The 23,424-nt window shown below is 32.0% G+C and overlaps 1 protein-coding gene across 1 annotated transcript in view; it reads left to right on the top strand.

Moving 5' to 3' along the window:
* Positions 1 to 23,424, top strand: part of LOC142986147 (alpha-1,3-mannosyl-glycoprotein 4-beta-N-acetylglucosaminyltransferase A-like) — a 42,959-nt gene that overhangs the window by 5,083 nt on the left and 14,452 nt on the right. Inside the window, exons 2-3 of the mRNA XM_076134431.1 lie at positions 10,076 to 10,209; positions 23,115 to 23,227. Of these exons, the coding sequence (XP_075990546.1) occupies positions 10,076 to 10,209; positions 23,115 to 23,227 (247 nt within the window). The remainder of the gene's footprint in view (positions 1 to 10,075; positions 10,210 to 23,114; positions 23,228 to 23,424) is intronic.

The following is a 23,424-nucleotide window of genomic DNA, read 5'->3' as shown; positions in this document are numbered from 1 at the left end:
AATACATAGTATATGCTATAAAAATATGGTTAACTAAATCATTCATACGGTGAAGTTATTTTAAAGAAATATGTTTGTTTCACGCACATTATTATATCGTGAAACATGAAGAAAACCAATAACAATATGTATCGATGGACACGCATTTCTATTGTATTTTAATCACAAATGGTGAAAACGTTCCTGTTGTATGAAATATCGGATTAAACAATGACACTTAGACTAGCAAACTTAAAATTATGTTAACTTTTGTTTCGATTGCCTTTAAATCAGGGAACTTATTTTATAAATGGCGATTGCTCGTTTCACATACAAACTTAAAAAATAATACTTAATAATTTATTAAATAATTAAGACGTACCGCTCGACTCAATACAAAAATGTCTGAAAATATGCAATAACCATCTAATGAACACGTGATTATCCGACTTTTACCGAGTAATTATCAAAATATAATCGGACAATTATCATGATCGCTATCTTAGTAAATAATTAGCAGTGATTTTAAAAACCCAATCATTAATGCGGGACTTGTATAAACTAAGGGTTCGGTTAAAGGAGGAAAAAAACCATATAAAAACAATGTCTCGTGCATAATGAACACAAAACAACAACAGTGGTTTTATTTTTCTTATCAATTTCTTTTGTTTTTTTTTCTGATTTGTCATTGAAAATCTTATCACAATGAATGGTGTGATCGCAACATACATATATAACACATCGACAATTAAACTATCTCTGAACTGATTCGTGTATTATCTTTACCGAAATGTAGATAAGCATCGGGCGTGGATATGTCCTATTATCTGTCCCGCTCCTTACTTATTAAATGTTTTGACATCGACACTAATTTAGGCGTTATCTTAAGTAAATTAAAATAAAGATTAAAAAAAAATGATTACTCTTTATGACAAACACTTATTGTTTGTACGTAAAAATACAGTTATGTATTAATCTGAGTATCGCAAAGTCACTGGGGTTGGTTTCCATAGTAGCGAAGGATTTTATGAGAAAATCTTAAGACTAGCCGAGAGTTTTGTTAAAGTGCCTAGTAGTCAGCAATAAAAAAACAGTTCCAAAAAACTGATTTAAATAAGACCCAATAAAATATTTGCAAAATGTATGTTGAAAAAAAGGAAAGTTTAAAAAATAATTGAGCTCCTAGATTGGTTTCCGAATGAAAAGTAAATGTTTTGGGTTTCATACCGATTTAATGTATAACACGGAAAAAGGCACGTACTTTATACTCGTTAATAAATATGACTACTGAACGAGAAGACACAAAACTATTGTTACAGTATCCGACCAAAACCAAAGATCGTTTCCTAAGTTATTTCACGAGAGAAATTTGACTAAGACTTGCAAGTTTCGTATATTCTCGTTATCCGTAAATCGTTGTACGCGACGGACAAGTTTAGTGGTGAGAGTAAAACCTCAGCGACTAGGAGACACGAGTACATAACACTTGAAATAATTCACCAGCACTTTAAACCCCGTGGTACATTAAACCGTTCGAATTGCGACGTGAGAACTCCCGTAATGCCCACTAAGCTTCAAATGAAGCGGCTTTTCTATCAGAGAAAATTTACGCGCTGATTACTTTTAATTCTAAGAGTTTGGTTGACCTGAACTTAGAATTGTAAACATCTTCTCGCGGCTACGATCGCGTGTATAGACTGTTGCCGTTACAAAAAGTTTCCTGTGACGTGGTCAAATAAAAGAGACTTTTGAATAAAACTAAGGTTTTTCGAAATCTGAAAAGTACCAATTTCGAAAAAATCCCGTGATATATACTGTCTCCGTTTTGGACCCTAATAATTACTTAGCCTAAATATATTAGCAGCTATTTTGAAAGTAATTTGTAGTAACCTGCAATTCTGTCTGTAGACTGTGACTGTGATCGTCTTGGGAACTTCATTTACCGGGTTTCGTTCCCGACCGTCTCATCGGTTTGCGCTAGTTTAATCTATTGTTTTAATAGCAGAGTTAGTGTCCAAAAATAATTAAATTACTTGTCATATTTATACCCACTGGTGGATTTATTTTGAAGAAGACTTATGTTAAAAAGGTCGATTATCTTCAAATCTTCTCAATGTACTGCAAATTACTAAAGGGACTTAGTTGCACTGTCAAAGGCTCTCATTGCTTGTTCAATTAATTTAGTCTGTTGCAGTCTACTGAGATTTCTCTGAAGCTGTAACAGTCTGTACTAGATGAGAGAATAATCTAGATTAATTTGCCATGTCTTAAGTTAATTCACATCTCAATAAATTGCTTGTCTCATTTCAAGAGATATCAATCTTAATCTTTAAAGCTTTAGCTTATGGTTAAAACGTACTACACGCGTAACGTTTAGGCTTGCTGATACGACCATATCAATCGGATAGCATAGCTCATGATTATAGTCTCTAAGAGATTTTCTCAAATACTTCAACTAGATAATGGTTAAGCTTTAAAAGAAGCTAAACATAGGATAGTGACCAACTAAGCTCTATTACAAAAGACTTAAGTTATTTTAAAATTATGAACATAGAACATACACGTCTTCCCAATTCTTCAAGAAACGCGTATAGGTTTTATAATGACCGTTGACACGATAAAAGTCGGTAAAACAATGGTTCTAATTACTGCGTATAAAACTAGTTACAAGATAAATGTCATTTTAGATTAATAACTTTTCTTTGTTCAATCTGGTAGGAAACACTCTTTGTTTATTATTAAAACGGGATTCTTAGAATTGCATTGAATCGCATTTGTCATTGCACTCATTTACCTGATAAACACGAATGTTTTTTAAACATTTCAATTATTTATCATTAGTCGCGATCAGTCATATTATTCTTATAATAAGAAATAATTGTCCCATTACTAATTAACTACCTGGGTAAGGATTTTTATCTGAATTGTACAGGCATATATCAGAATACTCCATTTGATGGGCTATTATCATTTAATATTCATAAGATGTTTAAACAAATAATTATATTGTTATGCCATCTGTGAAATCGTAGCATATTATCATGAATATAAACATCCTTAGCTAAGGAAAATATCGCGCGATTGGAACAATAGTGTAGTGTCTTGAATTATCGCAGATTCCTATACGGGCCGAAACTGAATGTTTCCTGAAACGTTAGAATACGCAATTTGGGCAAAGGATATCTTCTATTTATTATTTACATAAAAATATTGACAATCTATAAGATATTATTTGATTAAGCCAAACTATATTAATATATACAAAATATAAGATTCAGGACATCTTAGAAATATACGTACCGATATTCCAACATAGCAAGTGTTTCAAAAAATTGAGTCGTTATATTTCGATAGCACCAATGTAGCATTCATAGCGGAATTGATAGAGTACAAGTGTCGTAGACATTGTTTTGTATCTAGTGGTCTGTTTATACTGTAGTACCAGGCTGGTGACGTCCACCCTTTGTTTCAAGTCACCGTTGTTCACATTTTCTGGGAACATCACTGACTTATTTTTGTAACAGTCGGCTTCGCTGGATTTTCATGAAAGTTAGAGACAAGTTTCAGTTTTATTTCAATATGTTTGGTGTTAAATTGATAGCGTGATTTACACGGTATCTGATTTTGGGTTAAATTCCCAAAAGTAGAAAGTCATTAAAATGAGACGATAAAAGGTAGTTAAATAGTTTTCGTTAGCAAAACCTAGGATGGTCAAGCCACGTATGACCGACATCTTTGATCATCCCAATATAAAAATAAAATGCCTAAGACATTGATAAAAACAGAAGTTACCGGAAACGTAAACAAAACTACTACTATATACACTTTTAACAGAAAATTTAGAACTATGTCTCTGTGTCTTTCGAAGTACATCATGTCCCGTTAAATGTTGAAAACAGCTCTATCAGTTTAGTATACAGCTGTAGTCTCGCTGCAAGTCTAGATAGCCTAAACTTTAATGTGCTGATAGCAAATTCTCAGTCCGGTCTGAAATTTCCGAAACACTGGTACAGCGTTCAACAAACTACTCTTGCTTAATATACTGTATCGAGTTAACTTGAACGTCAAGTAAATTTGACGTGTAACTTATGAAATACTTACTTAACTGCAACGGCAGTTTTATCAAAAGGTAGTATCAGCCTCTGTCAGATTTGATTCCCGGGTTGAACAACGTTCTCATTAAATGTGTTTCGGAATGGGCATCTTATGTGCGTGTACATTAATAATAGGACCAGACTCGAATTCTAAGAAGGTAATTATTGAATAAACAATTAATAATAGTAGGCGTACAGATATTAAAAGGTCATCATTGCCTTATTATCAACAGGCAGCGTTGAGGGTAGTTTACTAATCTTAAGTTCAATTCATAAGTTGGACAAAAGTAACTTTACTAATTCTTGAGACAACTTTGCTAATTAAAAAAAAAATCAATCGTAATATTACCAGAAATAAACACTGACAATATCAGCTTATATATATTTTTATTAAAATTGTGGGATTCGTGTTGCCAGATATGAATAAACCTTTGTGTACAAGCAATTAACACTGATAACACGCACAATAGTTCAATTTAACTGCGCTAATCTTATTAATGATAATATTAACATACTTAATCATTAGACCATGGAAAATACTCTCGATTATAACATCCCAGGTTCGATAATCTTAATCATTACGAAGGAAAATACTCTTGATTATAACGGTTCGATAATAGAGTCAGACAGATTATTTAATTTCGCTTAACACTGAATAAGAAACTAGAGATGAAAAAACATTTTGAGCTTCGAGAATTTTTATTTTTTACCGTGGTTAACAAAGACTGTAGGAAGTTAACACCACAACCTTAAATTATACACCTTAGTATCCTACCAATATTTTGTATTTATCAGAATAACTGCAATAAGAACGGCTCTTTTTGCACATAATATTAATTACAATTAATATTGTTTCGGTTGTTTCGTGTCGTATAGGAAACGAACTAGTGACGTGCGAGTCAACGTACTTACGCGTGGTTCGACACGTAGTGACCACCTTCACTCGTTACTACCATGGTCAACGTCTAAATAAAACCGAATGTCATTTAAGTCGCGACTGACATTCACAATGCTTAGTGTAGTGGTCGAGAGACTACCTCTTTTTAATAGTGATTTTAAATTAAATATTAATGATGGAAGGCGCCGAACAATATCCATATTTGCATCTGCGTTACTCAAAATTATACATTAAATCGAAATCATTGTCATCAAAGTGTCCGCAAATTAACATGTTCTAATTGGTATTCCGGTACAGAACACCAAAAGGCTTTTACTTGAAAATACACCTGTCTTCATGACAGTTCGTAATTCCGTTAGGAAATTAAATTCCCCGGACCGAAACTATTTTTGCGGACAGTTGCACACAATGTTCCTCTTAAATCTCGTTAAAATTTTAAGTCTGTACCTACGTCTATTTATAACACCACTTAAACATCTTGTATCTTTTTGTCCTTACTACGATAATATTATTATCGCCAAAAGTTTTTATTTCCCACCAATTAAGTTTATGCCAATAAAAACGATGCACGATGTGCAAAATACTAAACATAGGAGCCTCAGTATCAGTGTGCTGAAAACCAATATCTAGATTAAACCAAAACTATTTTCAGTGCTTTTGACAAACTCTGTCAGCGTAAACTCGAGCACGTTTCACATTAAACATAATGAACAAACTCATTAGAGTTCACAAAGAGGTAATCGCGGAGTTGAATCAAAGGTAGATATTTTGAGTTAATTAATTAATGCACCGAACACACGCTACTTCAGCGCTATGTATTACAGCAAAACTAGCGATGCATTTCCTCTTTATAAGTTTATAACCGGAATCTGCGAAAGATGAAGAGCCGTGGCACACTCTTTGAAATAAACTTTGCACATCTGTAAACGAAGTGTGCTAATTTCTTAGAACTTAACTTTTCTTTATGCTTTGAACGCGATTTTGGTAAAGAAACTTTAAGAGCAGAATTTCACCTTAGAGACTTAAGTCCTACACTACACGTGAATTTACGTGTACTATTTATTTATTAATTGTGAGATCGCCTTACAAGTGCAGATTAACCTTTACAATATCTGTGAGTTGGCTTAGAAATGTATGAAACATATCGAATTTATCACAAAAGTATCTTAAATAGATCACGTAATTACAAGACATAAGACTAATAGGATAATAGATAATAGCATATTGTATGATTAATATAAAACTACCTTTATCCCTGCGGATTTATTTTATCAACAGCTAACATCGTAAAGTAGATATAATGTTCTGTTGAGATTATTTGAGATGAAACACGAAAGAGACTGTTTCAATGCAAACATAAAATATCTATTAAAAATATTGGAATGAAATCGAAATAGACTTTTTGATTGGGTTTTTTTAAAGGCATTTTTGGTATTTTAAAGTTGACCAATACCTGGCATTTATGTAGTGCAAATAGTTGATATGAAATCCACTATTTTGTTTGTTGTTGCTTCAAAGCAAATAATAAGTCCAGGCCGATATTTACCAATTACTTCCCTAGAATAAACAAAACAACAAAAATAACTTCGTTATTTTTCGCAGTTATTTTTTAAGTCTGCTAACATATAATGAAGTCATATCCTGGTAACATGTTGTTGTTTTTTTAAGTAACGTTGCTATATAGTATCGAATAACTTTGATTAGAAATGTTGATTGAATTTCAAAATTCAAATCTATAGATCACAAAACAACTTTAAACTTACTAAATAAATCACTTTGTACACTAGTACCTACTAAAAGAGTAGGCGTTCTTAAGTATATTTCATTTCTATAATTACAAAATCACAAATAATAGAAATTGGTTGAAATACCAAGCGAATTAAAAGTCACATGACATCAAAACCATTCCATTTATAGTCTGTGAAAATATCAATTCTACTATGTCCACAATAGCGCCGGCAGTAAATATTACCACAATTATACCACTTACGTATAATAGAAGGTAATACAGAACACTTATCGAGAATAAATTAGTGTTTTCCTCGATGTTGCACTACTGGTGTACACGTAGTAATTACTACGAAGGGACAAACGCCCAGCTCCAATTAAATACAAAGAAGTCAAATGAGGGCGACATCATATGCAAGACTTGTCGTTATAACACTGTTGAATAAATTGTACATTTAGAGAGAACACACACATTTTTTATTCCCTAACTTTCAAGTAGTTTGCTAATTAGTACAAAATTTGTTACACAACTTACATCCAACAATTACAATTTGAAAGGTCTGAACTAATTTTTAATTTTTATTCTCATTCAATATAAAAAAGAATGACTCAAGTCTTCTTCGTCAATTAAGTGACTGCGGACTCCCAATAGTTACAAAATGCGATGACTAGTAAGGTTTTACGGTCTAGGATGTAGACAAGGAAAACTCGTAATATACCGATTTTACCGTAACCTTTTTCCTTGTTTGTCATTAAATGAGGAAATACTTCACTATCAATTTATCATTATTTACGTCAAAAATTAGGTACTACCTACTTTGTATAAAATATCACTTGCGCCGTGGGCTAAGTTAGACTCCAAGACATTGATATACCACATTTAAATCTCATTACAATATTGCCAAAATCTGAATTTCATTAAATATCTAATACTAAAAAGTGAATGTAAAACCTTCTTAACAGTAGCTTCATAAAATATTACACAAGTCAATTAGCACCATATAATCAAACCATATTATAGCCATACTGCAGTACAATAAAGATTCATTAAATTTTCAAACGATGTCGTTTGGACGGCTTAAACATTAGTTACCATTTTTATAACAGAAATACTTTTTCACATCATTTGAAACTAGTATTTCGAAGGAATATGTGCTCCGTTGTGACAATTCTTTAAAATATTGAACGTTTGTTTGACCAAAAATTTAGCTCATGTATCAAAAACTTGCAATTAAAATATATAGAGAGCAGGATGTTGCCTCACAGGCGATGGACAAATTATTTAGTCATTTCGTTTAGGAAAGTCAAATCCTGCTGGAGTTTGCTTTCAGCCGCAATTATAAACGGCGGATAATTCGGAATCTAGTTTCCAAAATAGTTTCAGTTGAAATGTATTCGACAATGTGTTCATTAAATACGACTTCTAGTTTGCGGTTTAAATGTAATTATTTGAATGTTAAATTAATTTAGAAGTGCAGTTATTTAATTTGTATTTATATACGTACTAAATTCAGAAGCAAGTTAGTGAAATTCAGTGAGTTGATAGAAAACTGTTGAACAGCGTACGACGAGAATTTTGAAACTTTTCATTGCCATCTACTACTCGTATTTTCGGTTTGAACAATTGTATGAAAGTTAAACTTTTACGAGTTGTCCACTTATTCTGAACGTGTTGGAAATAAATTTGTGCAGTTCTGTTCAGTGGATTAAAATGTGTCTTGCCGTGATCCTATATTATATGCTTAAGAAACTTACGAGAGGTTTAAGGAGAAAGTGAGTGTTTAAGTAAAATTTTAAAGGAGAATTAAATATTACAATAGCAATGTAAATAATATAGTAAAATGTATGGAACTTTATTTAATTTTAAGCAAGAACAAAGAAGAACCCTAATTGTAAATACAATCCGCATTTATTCGTTCTACATGAACTATGGAGTACGAATGATTGAAGAAATAATAATTAGTAATTCCAAAAATCAACAAATTATGATTAGTTCTAGCCTTAGAAAAAAGCAGTAGTTTTAACTGGCTATCCTTTGACAATCGAGCTAGCAAATCTAAAGAAATTAAACAAGATTTAAGATCGCAAGTGATTGAATATGTTCTATTGAATGGTGCAGTATTGTGCTTAGTGTTCACTGTGTCTAGGCACTTAGGTCTTATCAGTGTATTAACTAAGTAGCTCATGTTTCGGCTTGTTGGTAATAGATCCGTACTGTAACTGTTATCTAGATGGACCACCAATTAACAGGGTATGATACTGTATCCTATTATCTTATTACACTAATATTCTTGGTACATGATTCGTCTAATTATTATCAATTAATTAACGCCAGAGATTAAGCGTTAGGAAGACCAGGAAATAGTCTTTTTGGAATTCGGCTTACTACTAAAAAATGATTTGTAATTTTTATAAAATTGAATATTACCAATCGAATAACAAGTCCGAAACTTGTATTCGTCCAGAAAATTTCTTCGTCACAACTGCAGCTCTGAACAAAGATTAGGAAGAGCCCATACAAAGAAAAACGATTAAGTTTAGCTTGAACCATTGAATGATAATATATTTTTTAATAAACTAAATACTATTATTACTACTTGGCCAGAGTGATAGACTCAAGGCCTAAGTCCTCCCCCTCGTTGGGGAGGAGACCCTTGCCCTGCAGTGGTAATGGGTCAAAAAAAATATATTTAGTAAATATTCACTATATATGACTTATTCAATGATCGGTACTCAATAATAGTTCGGACATTTATATTCTACATACATACATACAATTTGCATAGATTACGTGGGAAAGAACAATGGGCCTCGTTTACTTTTTTTAATTGAACGAAAATCTTTCTACTAGGGAGAATAGCTATTAGATAAGATTTTAAACTCGAATTCCTTTCTTATAGGCTTTTTTAATCAATGACATCTGATACGCCTTAAAACTATTTTTATATTTGCGAGATAATTCATGTGTGGCCTTGTACTTGTTGTCGTAACAAATATTTTATCTCGAAAATAATTACAGCGATATCATCGATATAAAAGATAATTAATAATAAATTCAACAGGTCGCACAAAAACAAAGCTTTCCTTCTTTTTTAAACTAATCGGTAGGCGTCACCCATACGTACATTAGACGGTCAGTCACAATAAGTAAAAAAAATGCTGAGCGAGTATAGTGACTGATTACTGTGTTTATAAATATCGGTGAAGAAAATTTGTTTATACATTTATGTAGGGCATGCAAAGTCCCCAACCCGCACTTGGCCAGCGTGGTGGACTCAAGGTCTAACCCCTCCCACATTACGGGAGGAGACCCTTGCCCAGCAGTGGGACATTAATGGGTTAAATTTATTTATAGTGACACAGTTTTGTTTTTCAGATGTAGGGTACATAACTCGCCGACTATGGCGCGGTCCTGGGGGGGGCTTTTGGCCCCCAAGAAAAGGATGGCGCTTTTCCTCGGACTTCTTTTATTTGCTGTCTTCTCGATCGTCGTCTACACAACTGCAAACTGTAAGTACACGAGTTCCGTGTAACTTATTACGGAGATTGGACTTATCTGGCGTATAGTGACGGTTGAAAATACAGAAAAGTTTTCACAAGGATATTTGTATAAGTTGTTAATAAAATGAATAGCTTTCATTTAATTAAACAGACTAATGTGTTGAACATATTGCAATTAATATAATAATGTTCGCACACGCTCTAGTATAACTACTGATGGAAATCTACATAACACATATAATTATTATTTATGTGACACCGTCACTATGCGCTAGACTGAGTCAATGTTGTGAAATATGTTGTTACTATTTTAGCTGATTTAAAATACACCTCAAAATTGCTTCTACAGATTAATATTTACATTTTTGATTAAAATGGGGGGGAAATAATCAATTTGAAACCTAAATGATGACCTAAGTCTATACAGCTTTGTGGTATCAAAAACCGAAGTATTGCGTTCTCGATTTGATGTAATCGTTCATCGAAGTTAACACTTGACATTTGTCCAAAAATGAGCATATTTGCAAATAATAAATAAATAAATGCAAATAATAAGCATGCATAAATATGCAAGCATAAATTGCATGAATCGGGTCAGTATTAGATTTGACCTTATTTTAATTAATTTTATTAACACATTCATGCTCAGTTAAGAATATTACAAATTAAGTGAAGGTTTGATGATATTAAGATAATATCGTCAGTATGATTCTGGGATAAATCAGTTAATTTGGTAACAACAGAACCAGCATCAATCTCTTACGAAGTTTTGAATTCGGTGCAGAACATTTTTTTAAATAGCTTTTTGTCTTTAATAAAACTTAATGTAACTGTACATAGTTTATTGCATTCAATAAAAAATACAAGATAGTCAGCAGTTTACAAGCATTTCTCTTATGGTACCTACCTATACTAGGTCGATACAAAATCTTTGATAATAGATTTTACGGCAAAAGTCTAATATATATATGACAGCTGAATAAAAAATGTCTTTCTGCACCAAATTTAACTCTTCACTTAATGTTGTCTGCAATTAAATTTTTTAATCGCTTTGATAATATAATTTCTTTCATTTATTTTCAAACTTATAGTTTGCAGCAAATTATAATTATTTTAGTTTGCTACACAACACCTTAACACAAATGTAAAAAGTTTCAACAAATGAACACTACACAATTCTATCGTTTTCAGTTTTATGCTACACTACTTGCACACACTGGTTAAATTACGATTTTACTGTTGTTTGAAATCTACTTAACAAACGGGTTCTCATTTGGTCCGTTGATAAAAGAGCATTAGACACCTGTTACTTAGAGAGCACCGATGCAATTCTGCTTTTAGTGGACCAATACTTTTAGTACATACCCGTAATGTGGTTACACGGACCCATCTACTAGCATTTTCATGTGGGGTACACGGTTCCTGATCACTTACAAAGAGCACTTTAGTTTAAATTTTCAAGTTCGCTTTTTTAATTAACTCCTTTACACAAAATTAAAAATGGTTAGGATTGTGACGTAACATTCTTTAACAAAGGTCAACCGATTTGTACTACCAAAGAAAAATCTGTGCTCAGTTGCAAACTCAAGTAGTTCATAACAAATGATTCATGATTGTCCTCGCACCAGCTGTTGCGATATACAAAGAAAGCAATTTAAAATTTCAACTAATAGTTTTAAAAGCAAAGTCAGAAGTTCGAAACTATGTATTAAAGTAATCATACCTTCGATAACTTACTTCTTTGCTTAATATGGGAAATCGCATGACGTGCGTTTCTAAAAAGAAATTCTATTGAAGTATTATAGCTTAATAATAAGATCTTACTACTTCTCTACCTTCAAATTATTTATTAAATAATTTGAAGGGCAATAGCACTATAATTTTACAAACCTTGCGATGTCGGGTGCTTATTAAAAAAATATGACTTGTCATTTGATTTTATTTAAATAGAGTCCACTCACAAATCTTTATAAATATTTTAAACCCCGCGGACATTCATGTTTAAGGTAAAATAAGCTTAACATCGTGTGATGACGGGGGCTTGTTAAAAAAAACTACTTAAATCTTTAAAGACATTTGTAAATTTACAATACCTTAGAAAAAAGTATTTTTAAATAGACGATAGTTAAGGTAAGCATACCACCGTGTGATGACGGGTGCTTATTGTATATAATATGAAAATAGCCAATTTAGTGATATTTATTAACAAATTAGATTACCACAATTCCTGAAGAGAAAAACTGTTATAGAATTGTAATATCAAACGTCAAAGACTGTATGTTTGCGGTTAATAAGCATAACACCGTGTGATAACGGGTGCTTATTAATCAAACGACTAAATTTTCAGTAGCCCTTTTGGGAAAATACCTGACCTGACCTTATAATTGTATTCCTTAGATAAGATTACAATCGAAAACACCTATATACCACCATGAGACAGTAGTTGAAGTAAGCATAACACCGCGTGATGACGGGTGCTTATTACAAAATTATTAAATATTCCTATTAAAAATCTTCCTTTAACTATATAATATTATTCACAATAATATATTGATTGCAAACTTAACAGTAAAAATATCTGGAGGCTAAGATAAGCATAACACCGTGTGATAGCGGGTGCTTATTACAAAATTATAAAATATTAATATTTTAAATCTTCTTTTAAAAAAGTTGCATAGTATATAGATTGGAAAGTTTACAGTAAATTTATCTGGAAGCTAAAATAAGCATAACACCGTGTGATAGCGGGTGCTTATTACAAAATTATAAAATATTCCTATACCTTTGTAGTCTTTTTCACATATTATTATTTAGAAGCATTTAAAGGGTGAAATCTAAGTAAACCTATTAGGCTTTAACAATAAGAGTGAATTTATTTGGAGGTTAAAATAAGCATAACACTCTAATGACGAGTGCTTAAGAACAATAAACTACATGGCAGTTTATATTGGTAGTACATGTAGACACATAGTGTAACTTTTTATTTTTAATAAACGATAACATTAACTTGTAAACAACATAATAAAATGTATGTCAATAGTTTAAATAATAATAAGCATAATACTGTGTGACGGCGGGTGCTTATTTTAATAATAATATCCCATAAAATTGACTTAAACTACAAAACTCTAAACACAAGCATAACATCCTGTGATAACGGGTGCTTGACAAACAAAAATATTTTAAAGAATTAAGGGTCAATTATGCATTATTTAGAAATCATAAAGCTTGGTGAAAAGGGGTGAGACTCTAATTTCCTTATCATATTATATAAGGCCGAAGATATATTGTCCGCGATTAAAAAAACGTATGACACCGGCTGATAATAATTCTCATTGAAAAACAAAAATTAAGATTGTATTTAAAGGACAAATTCTTTAAATCGATAAGAACAGGAAAACTAATCCGATCAAATTTGTTTTTACCTGAATGAATCGATCAATCGAGTATTTGTATCATTTATTCTAATTATCCAATAAATGCGATGTCACATTTTATCAGGGATCGGTAAAGCCACAATTTGATTAACACCTGTAGAGATTTCCGGTCGTTTTTACAACTGCAGTTGAGTTTGCGGCTTGTCACCTATTCCATTTTAATCAGAGTTCGAAAAACCCGATGACACATGTCACAAAATAAAGAAAAAAAATGAAACGAATTCGTGAAAAAGTTGCCTTTTGGTGTGACGTCGGCTTGGTAAGGTTTTTTCTGAATTCCAACATACGATAGGTAATTCTAAATTGTTTCCAGAAAATTACTTCCTGCGACAATTTTTTGAACAATAGCCACTCCAACAATCGTGTTCTGAGACTTTAATATGTTATTATGCAAGTCTTAATTTTCGATATTGTCAAACAATAGCTTCACACCGCTTACATGGCAAATGCATTGTAAACAATTGCCAATTGCTAATGGCGCAACAAAGGCGCTCTGGGACTTCAGTACTAAGTAATAAGCATTGTAATTAAAAATATGCACTTGATACTGAACAAGTTTTTGCAGTTAGAGAGTGTGGCTTAACGCATAGTGTTATCAAAACGAACAAGTGGTCTGTTGACTGGTATTTGCTTTAATGAAATTCCCATAAAACTCTGAGTCACTCGTAAATTTAAAGTATAGCTGTAAGTGGAAGTACTTATTATTGGCTTTACTCCGACACTTCATTGAATCGAAACCTGTAGAAAATGATTTTAAAGGTTCGAATTATAGACTTGCTGCAGGTCAGCTCTCGAAATGCCGGAAATCTTTACATGTCCTAAAATAGTTTTGTTAATAACTTTAACTAAGTACGGATTGTTATCACTAAAACGTAGATAAGGATACACAATCGGGGACATAACAAACATGACATTTAAAGATCAAAATGCACAATATCCAGAGACATGCCCATAGTTGTTTCAATAAAAGGCTTATCTGATTAACGCCAATGAATGAGAACGTAATTTTCTACGTATCGCTGTTATCTACAAATCGAAATGTCGTGTAAAACTTAACTCTCTATCAATACATACGTCCAATAGTTAAAAATCGACGTTCGTCAGTTTTATTATTGTTGTTCCGGTATTTCCTTTTGACGACTATAAGCCGTAGCAAAATAGTTCGTTAGCCAACATAATAGAAGTTCGCGGCACTGGGTTTCACAAGTGTGACCTATTTTTAATTAATCAATTCATACGTTGCATAGACTAATCTGTAATTATTTTTTCGAGCGATTATCATTATGGTTCCGGCCATTCATTTAATCAACCTCTGTTTATTATAATTCATTGACTTAAGCACTTTAAAATAGAATAGTATTATGTAGATAAAAATCTGATGATTAAATGATAAAGATAACTTAAGCACGTGACATGACGAAACCTTCTGAATTTTTATGTTAAGATATGATAAAAAGGGAATTTACCTGAACCAGCTAAGGCACTCAAAACTGGTATTCGCTGACTATAAAGTGCACTGCATCGTCTGTTTGTACCTTTATCTACAAGTGGGACAATGATTAAAATAAATTGCAATGCGCTGAGTATTACAATACGCAACAGTTACTTACGCCTTCATTCCTTTTTTACATAACGAATCCTGGAAACAACTTTTTCACGCTTAAACCATTATTTTCCCAACTAAGTACATACAAACTTAACATGTTGTATCCTACACGACCACATTTAAACAACACATTAACATTTTATTTATGCTTTTTAAATATAATTATTGCTTTCTCTAATTTCTTGAATTATTAACATTTGATATCTAATAATTATTATACTAATACCATAGCTATGCCAATGTCTCGGTAAGCCACGGAAGAACTGGCTTAAACTATTTTTACTCCTAATAATATTGACAATTGCAGCCCATGACTACTATCTATAGTATCCTATAGATTATTAAAAACTCCTGATTCTAGCTCTTTTCACAGAGCAAAACCAATTCCTATTCCGTATAACTAAGACAAAAAAATAAAAACGTAATTATTTAATAGTCATTCGGACCGTCATACGACATTTATATGCATTTAAAATACCTCAAAAAATAACAACTAAAAGACTTTTAGGTCCTCTTTGCTGTCAACAGCATAACTCTAATTAAATATTATGTCTATAATCTCTTGACAGGATTTCCCATTGAAAAATATCTTTCTAATCTCTCATGATTATTATCTCGTATCTATATTAATCTAGATTTTCTATGAGAAACCAAGTATTGTCCAAACAAACTTATGTTTCTGAAGGTTCCATATAAGTTTGTGCTATTATATTTAATATGTAGAAGTCAGTTCGTTTTCTAAGCTAAATATATAATTATATACGGTATTACAGTTAAATCAGACGTTAGTAATTTTTCACGGATGACCATTTAATCGGTGTAGTGGATCTAGTTATGGTAAGACAGATTCTAAAAGATCAAAACATAGTATAATAAGCATAATGTAGGTAATTTGGCTTATCTTTCTTAATAAAGTAATTTAATTTTGCAATTTATTTTTGATATTGTTTATGCTTCTAGCTTTTATATTAGACAATACCTATGTTTGACATCTGATTCATACTTATCCTGATATAAAAAATATGCCGATAAAAATTCGAAATCGAGTAATAATACAGACTATTTCGGATTTTTACATAATAATAATTAGAAATTTTAACTTTAGCGACATTGTTTAGATTTTTACAAAATTAACTTTTTAACTATAATAGATCCCTACGTCGACGGAAAACCTCCATAGTAAGTAGTATATGATCTTATTGGGGGTCAAAATTGGTTATAATTTTGGTCCCTTCTAAGGTTATATTCTACTTTTACTAAATGGCAACCATCCTCAAAACAAGCCCAAGCCTTCTTCAACGACTGAAAGACCGAAGACATGTTTAGTGATACTTAACATCAGTTTGTTTGGGATCAGCATATATTATTAAATATTGTTGGTCCCTTCCAAACCGATGGTTAACGTCACTAAATGGCAACATTTGTGGCTGTGAAGTATTGGTGTACATTAGTATTTACTAATATCTCTATAAATATTCTTATTATTATAAGTGCAATACTAAGCCGCAAAACGGGCCTTAGGCGCAGTGAAATCTTTTTAAAGATTACCATATCTTATTTATACTTTCTGTCCTAAACCATGAAAGATGTAACTTGATTGCCACGTAATAAATGAGGAATAGTAACCTTTAAAAAAAACTTCGCCGCGCTTATGATCGGTTGAGCATCTTTGTATAACATGCACAAGTTTAACAATATTATAACTATATTATGTATTCTTGTTATTGCGTAATATTATATTCACTTATTAATATAATCAATGCTAACGATAACTGATTTCTGAGACTGTGAAAATAATCTTTGAAAACTACTAGTATTATCTTAACGATATGTTTGTAAGACAATATTTCTGAAGCAGTTCACACTATTTTATAACTAATCAAAATTATTATTTTATTATCAATGCCTTCATATGAAATAAATGTGCATGTAATATATTTAATGTGCGAAATATTGAGGCTTTGATTGAACGGCTTGAAGCTTATAGTATTACCGACAGACTTTTTGAATTGACTGCACGACATTCATTTCCTTCCTTAAGTTTGCATTAATATCCAGATATCGGAATAGGTACTGTTTATTTACCGAATAAATAAATACGAAAGGAAAAACACAGAGTTATTAACACTAAACCAAAATGAGTCAACTAAGTATATTTATATATTTACTAATCTTTCCTTTATATTTATACTAGGGAATGCAATCCCGACTCGAGATCGTCAACTCGAGATCCTTTGGGATCAAAAATATCAATCCCGCGGGATCCCGAGATTTTCGGGATCCCGTCTAGACAGTAAAAATAATACGATTAAAACAGCTTGTTTGCTGTGGTATGTGTGTGAAAGTCCTTTTACATTTTTAGCCGCTCGCAGAGTTTCTTCTAGTTACTCTTTGAGTGAAGTATTTGTTTGTGTAGCAGAAGTACTTACATTTAAATCTTCTGCAATCATAAAAAGTGGCATGTCCTCTTTGTTTAATACTGTCGTCTCTACTTGGGTTGTTTCTTTACGATATAATCGTGTAATTATATATTTAATTTCTTTCTTTATGAGAAATTTACTTGGCAATTGGAAAGTCTTGTTGCCTCAAGTTGCCGTTGTCAATCCCGAACAGGATCTCGTCAAATTATGCATCGGGATTGATCCCGAAAAGATACACGGGATCTCGCGAGATCGGGATCCCGCGAGATCGGGATTGCATTCACTAATTTATACATTTATTGAGGGTATGCAATGTCCCCAACCCGCACTTGGCCCAGCGTGGTGGACTCAAGGCCTAACTTCTCCCCCTCGTTTTGAAGGAGACCCTTGCCCTGCAGTTGGACAGTAATGGGTTAAAAAAAAACTTTCCTTTTGCCGGTGACCGTTAACCTCAAGTAATTAAAGTGTATGTATAACCTATTCCGATGGTCTTGTGAACGAAACTATCTGTTTAGAGTTCGGAGGCAATAAGTAGCTTAAACTTTACAAGTTCACTACTTGTAAAGTTTAACAAGCCCGTAGTTAGTCTACATAATATTACCATAGGCCATAGTCAATTTCGTTTATTTATATTCATACCAATTTCGTTTAAAATGTCAGTGTGTAGCAAATAGTAATAGAATTCCGAAGAAAATAGTTTATACGCTCTAATGGGATTCAATTTTCTATACAGTCACATAAGAGAATATTGTAGTTCAAATCGACTATAATAATACCAAATACGTCACAATTGGAATCGGCTCACTATAAAATATGATAAGGCGAAATGCAATGAGAATTCAAATATAAAATGCAATCGAGTAACAAAATTAGAGATATTTTCCGTACCCTCCTACGATTAATGGCAACTATTAAATTTGTGTTTAAGAAAAAAAGAACCTCTAGGAACAAGTAGATTCAGATTTATTTCACTAGTCGGAAGGAAACTTAAAAATTAAGGGTTCAATAACGAAGCCTAGACCTCGTAATTGAGTATAAGTAATAAACGCTATTCATGCATATTAATAACAAGAATGTTTGGTTATGCAGCAAAATAATGTTGCAACTAACCATATCGTTTATGAAAGCCATAAAAATGAATTATAAATAAGAGAGTATGCTACGTGCAGTGAACACTTACAAATTATAATTGAATTCGATATATTTGTGAGTACTACTTGTGGCAGTATAGGCACAGAATATTAGGTTTTATACGATTTCCAGTGAGCTATTGACACCTTCCTAGTACGTTTGCTTCGACATGATTATTGCACGCCGTGTCACCATAATAACAATAATTTGGATGACCAACGCGTAGGTTTTCAATTATAGGCTTGACAAACCGTAATTATTTATTTTTATGTGACGTCTACAAGGAAAACAAAAATGTTTTATGCTAGTTATAAATGATATATCGATATGTCGGTTAGTAGGAAAAATAATAATTGATTATAAAGAATTTGATCAATAATCGTGAACTAAATTTGGACGTATTTTAGCCCAACTAGCTTGACTGCTTAACGTTAATATGTACTCAAATATCACGAATACAACATTTATTATTTTTTAAAAAACAATTATTAAACAAATTGTTTTACTGATTATGTATGAAGTTTCAGCACTTGAGGTTGCAGTGGCCGTGAGCGCAAACTGCCTCGGTTAACATTTAAACACGAATGCGACAAAAATTATACTATTAAATGGTCCATTTTCCCGATTATATTTTGTTGAGGGTCGCGCGCTTACAATTTCTTACGGTCTTATAATTTCATAAGTATCCTTGTTTATTTAAATAATACAAATATAAGAATTTATTTCATTCAATTTTCTCGGTCGAGGTCGCGTAGTTAGCATTAAGTTTCTAAAAGCGCTGCAATTTTTCATACAAAAGAAACATTATATTTAATACCGTACAAAGCAATTATGGTATTTTAATATTCGCGTTGTTCCTTTACAAAGAATGTTACCGTTTTAAGTGTTATGTTTAAAGCATTCAAACAAGAGTTTAAATAAATTAATACATTCAAGCCTGTTTCTTATAATCCAGTCATATCTGAATTCAGGAGAAATAAAAAGTAGGGCTTATGTTAACATCAGACTTTACCCTTTTTAGTATTTCACGAATAACTTCAGTTTAAAAATCGTAGTCGTTCACAATAGTCTTATCTGTTTCACTATTCAAATGGGTGAATTATTCATAGGTTCAATAACATTGCTCAGATGACGTAAACCTCGGTTGTAAAGAATACGATATAGGTATATCGGATACCAGTGATTAGTTTACTGAAAACATTTATAATTACGGGCAGTTAACTCTAATAACATCGTGTTATGTTTGACTTGTGTTCGTTCAGTTGAAGTACATTTTAGGATTGTATCTGAGGATTTTATAGATAGCGAGCAACGCATGATCCTACAGCTTGCCAAATCCAGACTTTGTAAAGCACCTTCTTCAGATCGATCCATTTATCGCTCGTACACTGCGTTTGCCAATTGTTCATTGACGTCAACAAATCAACATACAGAATTTACCTGACGCACTGAGGTTAAAAATATACCGTGTCATGCTCTGTACATACCCAGCCCGTATTCTATATACAGTAATTCTTGAAGGAAACTTTAAGAAATTTGTCTAATTTATTAAAGATCCTATTATATACAAATAATAATCAGAATAATGACTATCAGGGAAATTAACGTACTTATCACATAGTAGTCTGTTTAAGTATGGAAATAATTTTGGTAAAAAGTATCTGATTTAATTCTTACAACATTTACGTTATTATCACCGACTGGTTCTGGAGGATAAACTGAACACAAGTCAAACGGCATTTAGCGCCAATTTGATTTTTATGCAAGATTGATAGCATGACTTGAAACAAATTTTAGTGTCCTTTAACTGTTTCCTGATTGTTCCCGAATTTTCAAATATGTTAATATTATTATATTATATATATTTTCAGACAAATCGTAAAAAACTCAACTGTTTATAATTTCATAACATATGAATAAGGAAACTTTAAGGATTGCCTACCCTAAGACTGATGCAATTTGGAATATTGAATTTAGTCATTTTTCCTAAAGTAATTTTTCGTTACAACGATAGATCAAAGAAAATTACTCAAAATAAAAAAAAGACATTTTAAACGCACCGCAAAGTATTTTATAGACTGAAAATCAGGTTCTAAAGAAATCTATTGGTAATTGTCAAGCAGTCGCAAGTCTAATAAAATATTCTATGCCGCCGCGATAAATGCAGGGAAATGGAAAATAGTATTTTATGTTAATAACAGGGGAGGATATAGGCGAAGCGTTTCATACTTATGGGAAAATATAAAATAATAATAGCCAACAATCTAGGTATGTCCCGTAAGTAGAAAACAAAAAAGTTTAAATGGAGTAAAAGTATTTTGTTTCATTATTACAACGTTACTTAAATGTACCGTAATCGACTTAATAACACAATAATGGTATTAATAATTAAGGTTATTTCGACTTCGTTAACTAATTAAAATTAGTAAACGCTACCTTTTCTATTAATAATATTGAATAACATATTAATTATGTGATAAATACCTTAGCCTCGTTGCTTTAGTGTTATTTTTTTAGAGATCGGTAACGATGATGTGTCAAGACTCATGTTTTAAACGACATTTTTATTAAGTAATAGTGGTTAGAAATAGTAAAATGATTCGATATTTATAAGGCATCTGCATGACCCCTGCCAACCGTTTTTATTTTTAATAGTAAATTTATAGTATATTCTTTTTTTTTTAATGTCTCTATGTACAAAGATGTAGATGGCTTGTAGTAGGCAGTAGATGGCTTTAATATTTCAACTTTTCTACAAAATTTTATTTGTTTATACAAGCAATTTTAAATGTAGTCCGCAAAAGTTTAGTTCAACCATACAAACATAATCTTTTGGCTTGGCTTACCTATTCCTAGACACTTTTTAGAATGTATAGTGTAAAAATTTACTAACCTTTTTTTTTAGAGATCCCACAGCTTTCCTACTAATATTTGCCTGCTGCTTAAATGGAAATTGTACGAATGGTAGTTGATAGATGTGTTTTATATCTTGGTATCTCCATTGACTGCTCTTTTCATTTAAGTATTAAGCAACCAGTCGTTGCAAAGAAATACAACCACTAACTTAGCTAATAACACTGTAAACATTTGTTTGAAATGCCTCCTTCAATGGAATTTGTATTTTGGGAAAGGTGTATATTTTATTTTTTTCTTAAATTCCATTGACGGCCACAATGTCAAGTTACTTGCTTTTCCCGGATCACAAAACTAACATATGAAAAATAATGTTTCTTTCCACTATTAATGTTTTCAATAATCGTCGGGAAACGCAATATGACTGTTATAATGATGTTCTATTGTACATTTTCAGTGAAATCAGTCTAATTTGATTTCCAAAATCTTAGTAAAACAGCTAACATCCTACTAACACCAGTCTCTCCTTTATTAAACACAGTTTTTCAAAAGTAAACATGATCTAAATTAGACTTGTTTCATAACAATATCATGTGTTATTTGTAACTAACAGATTTTGTAACTAACAATGTTTTTAACTAATTGTAAAAACCCGTCAAGAAACTCTTTGAACAAATCTTTATAATAGCTTAGTAGTTAAAACTGCAATGGACGCACTAATAGCGGTAATAGTGTTTTTTTAATTATTCGTTTTATTCGAACATGAGGATTTTAGATTCATTGGATTTTTTGAAGGGCTTAATGTAACTGGTGAGTGGTAGGGACAGGGACGGTACAATGTGAGCCCTGGGTTTGAATCTCTACACCGTGTGAGGTCATATGGTAGCAGTTGACCTCACACAGTGTAGGGGCTGTCAGCATCATAACTCTTATTTACTTATATACTATTGAAATGTGTGCTCATTTTGAAATGTAATAATGTACGTGTATTAAGCCGGCTTTTGATTATGAGATGTAATTTATATCTCAAGTTCCCACTGCAACAACAATTGCAGGATGTGTTCTATGTATATTATAGCAGTCTGAACGTCATACATTTAGTCTTGTACAAAATGTATGACGAACTAAAAAAAATAATATATCACAAGATTAAATTTATCTTTATCCCATAGTCAAAAGCTGGCTTTATGTGCATGATACTGAAACCCAATATAACCTGCACCTAAACTTCCAAAAGCTATGTTAATCGTTGGCTTAAAACCTATTTGAACTTATCCAAACTAATACTAATTATTTAAGACAACGGTAACTTAGCTACTTAACTCATTCTTATTATTGCAAACCCTAAGACCAATACCTAAGCTTTTAAATATGACTAGAGATGAAACTTATGATTGCAGGTTAATTTGGGCAACGGTATTATACAATTATCCCCTTCGAGATTCTAATACAATTGACTTTTTGCAGCTCGACTGGAACGTGAAAATGAAATGGAGGAAATGATAGCGAACCTGCACTCCCACTTGGAATACTTAGAAACTCAATACCGCGGTCGGCAAGAAGATGTACTGAACTTACAGGTAAATATCAACAGCATTACCTTATTATAATATTAATTAACAGGCGTAAAATATGTGGAGTAACTGGCTGGAGCATGTACCTACTTGAGACAGTTGGCTTGAATCTGACTAACAACTACCCAAATTTTTTACGCTCCATTCGCCGCAATCATGGAGAAAGATGGCCGGATAAAAGATTTCCATACATGGCAATATAT

Source organism: Anticarsia gemmatalis, chromosome Z (assembly GCF_050436995.1).
Source record: "Anticarsia gemmatalis isolate Benzon Research Colony breed Stoneville strain chromosome Z, ilAntGemm2 primary, whole genome shotgun sequence".
Classification (NCBI taxonomy): Eukaryota; Metazoa; Arthropoda; class Insecta; order Lepidoptera; family Erebidae; genus Anticarsia; species Anticarsia gemmatalis.
The sequence above is the reverse complement of the archived record's forward strand: the minus strand, read 5'-3'. Positions and strand labels throughout refer to the sequence as shown.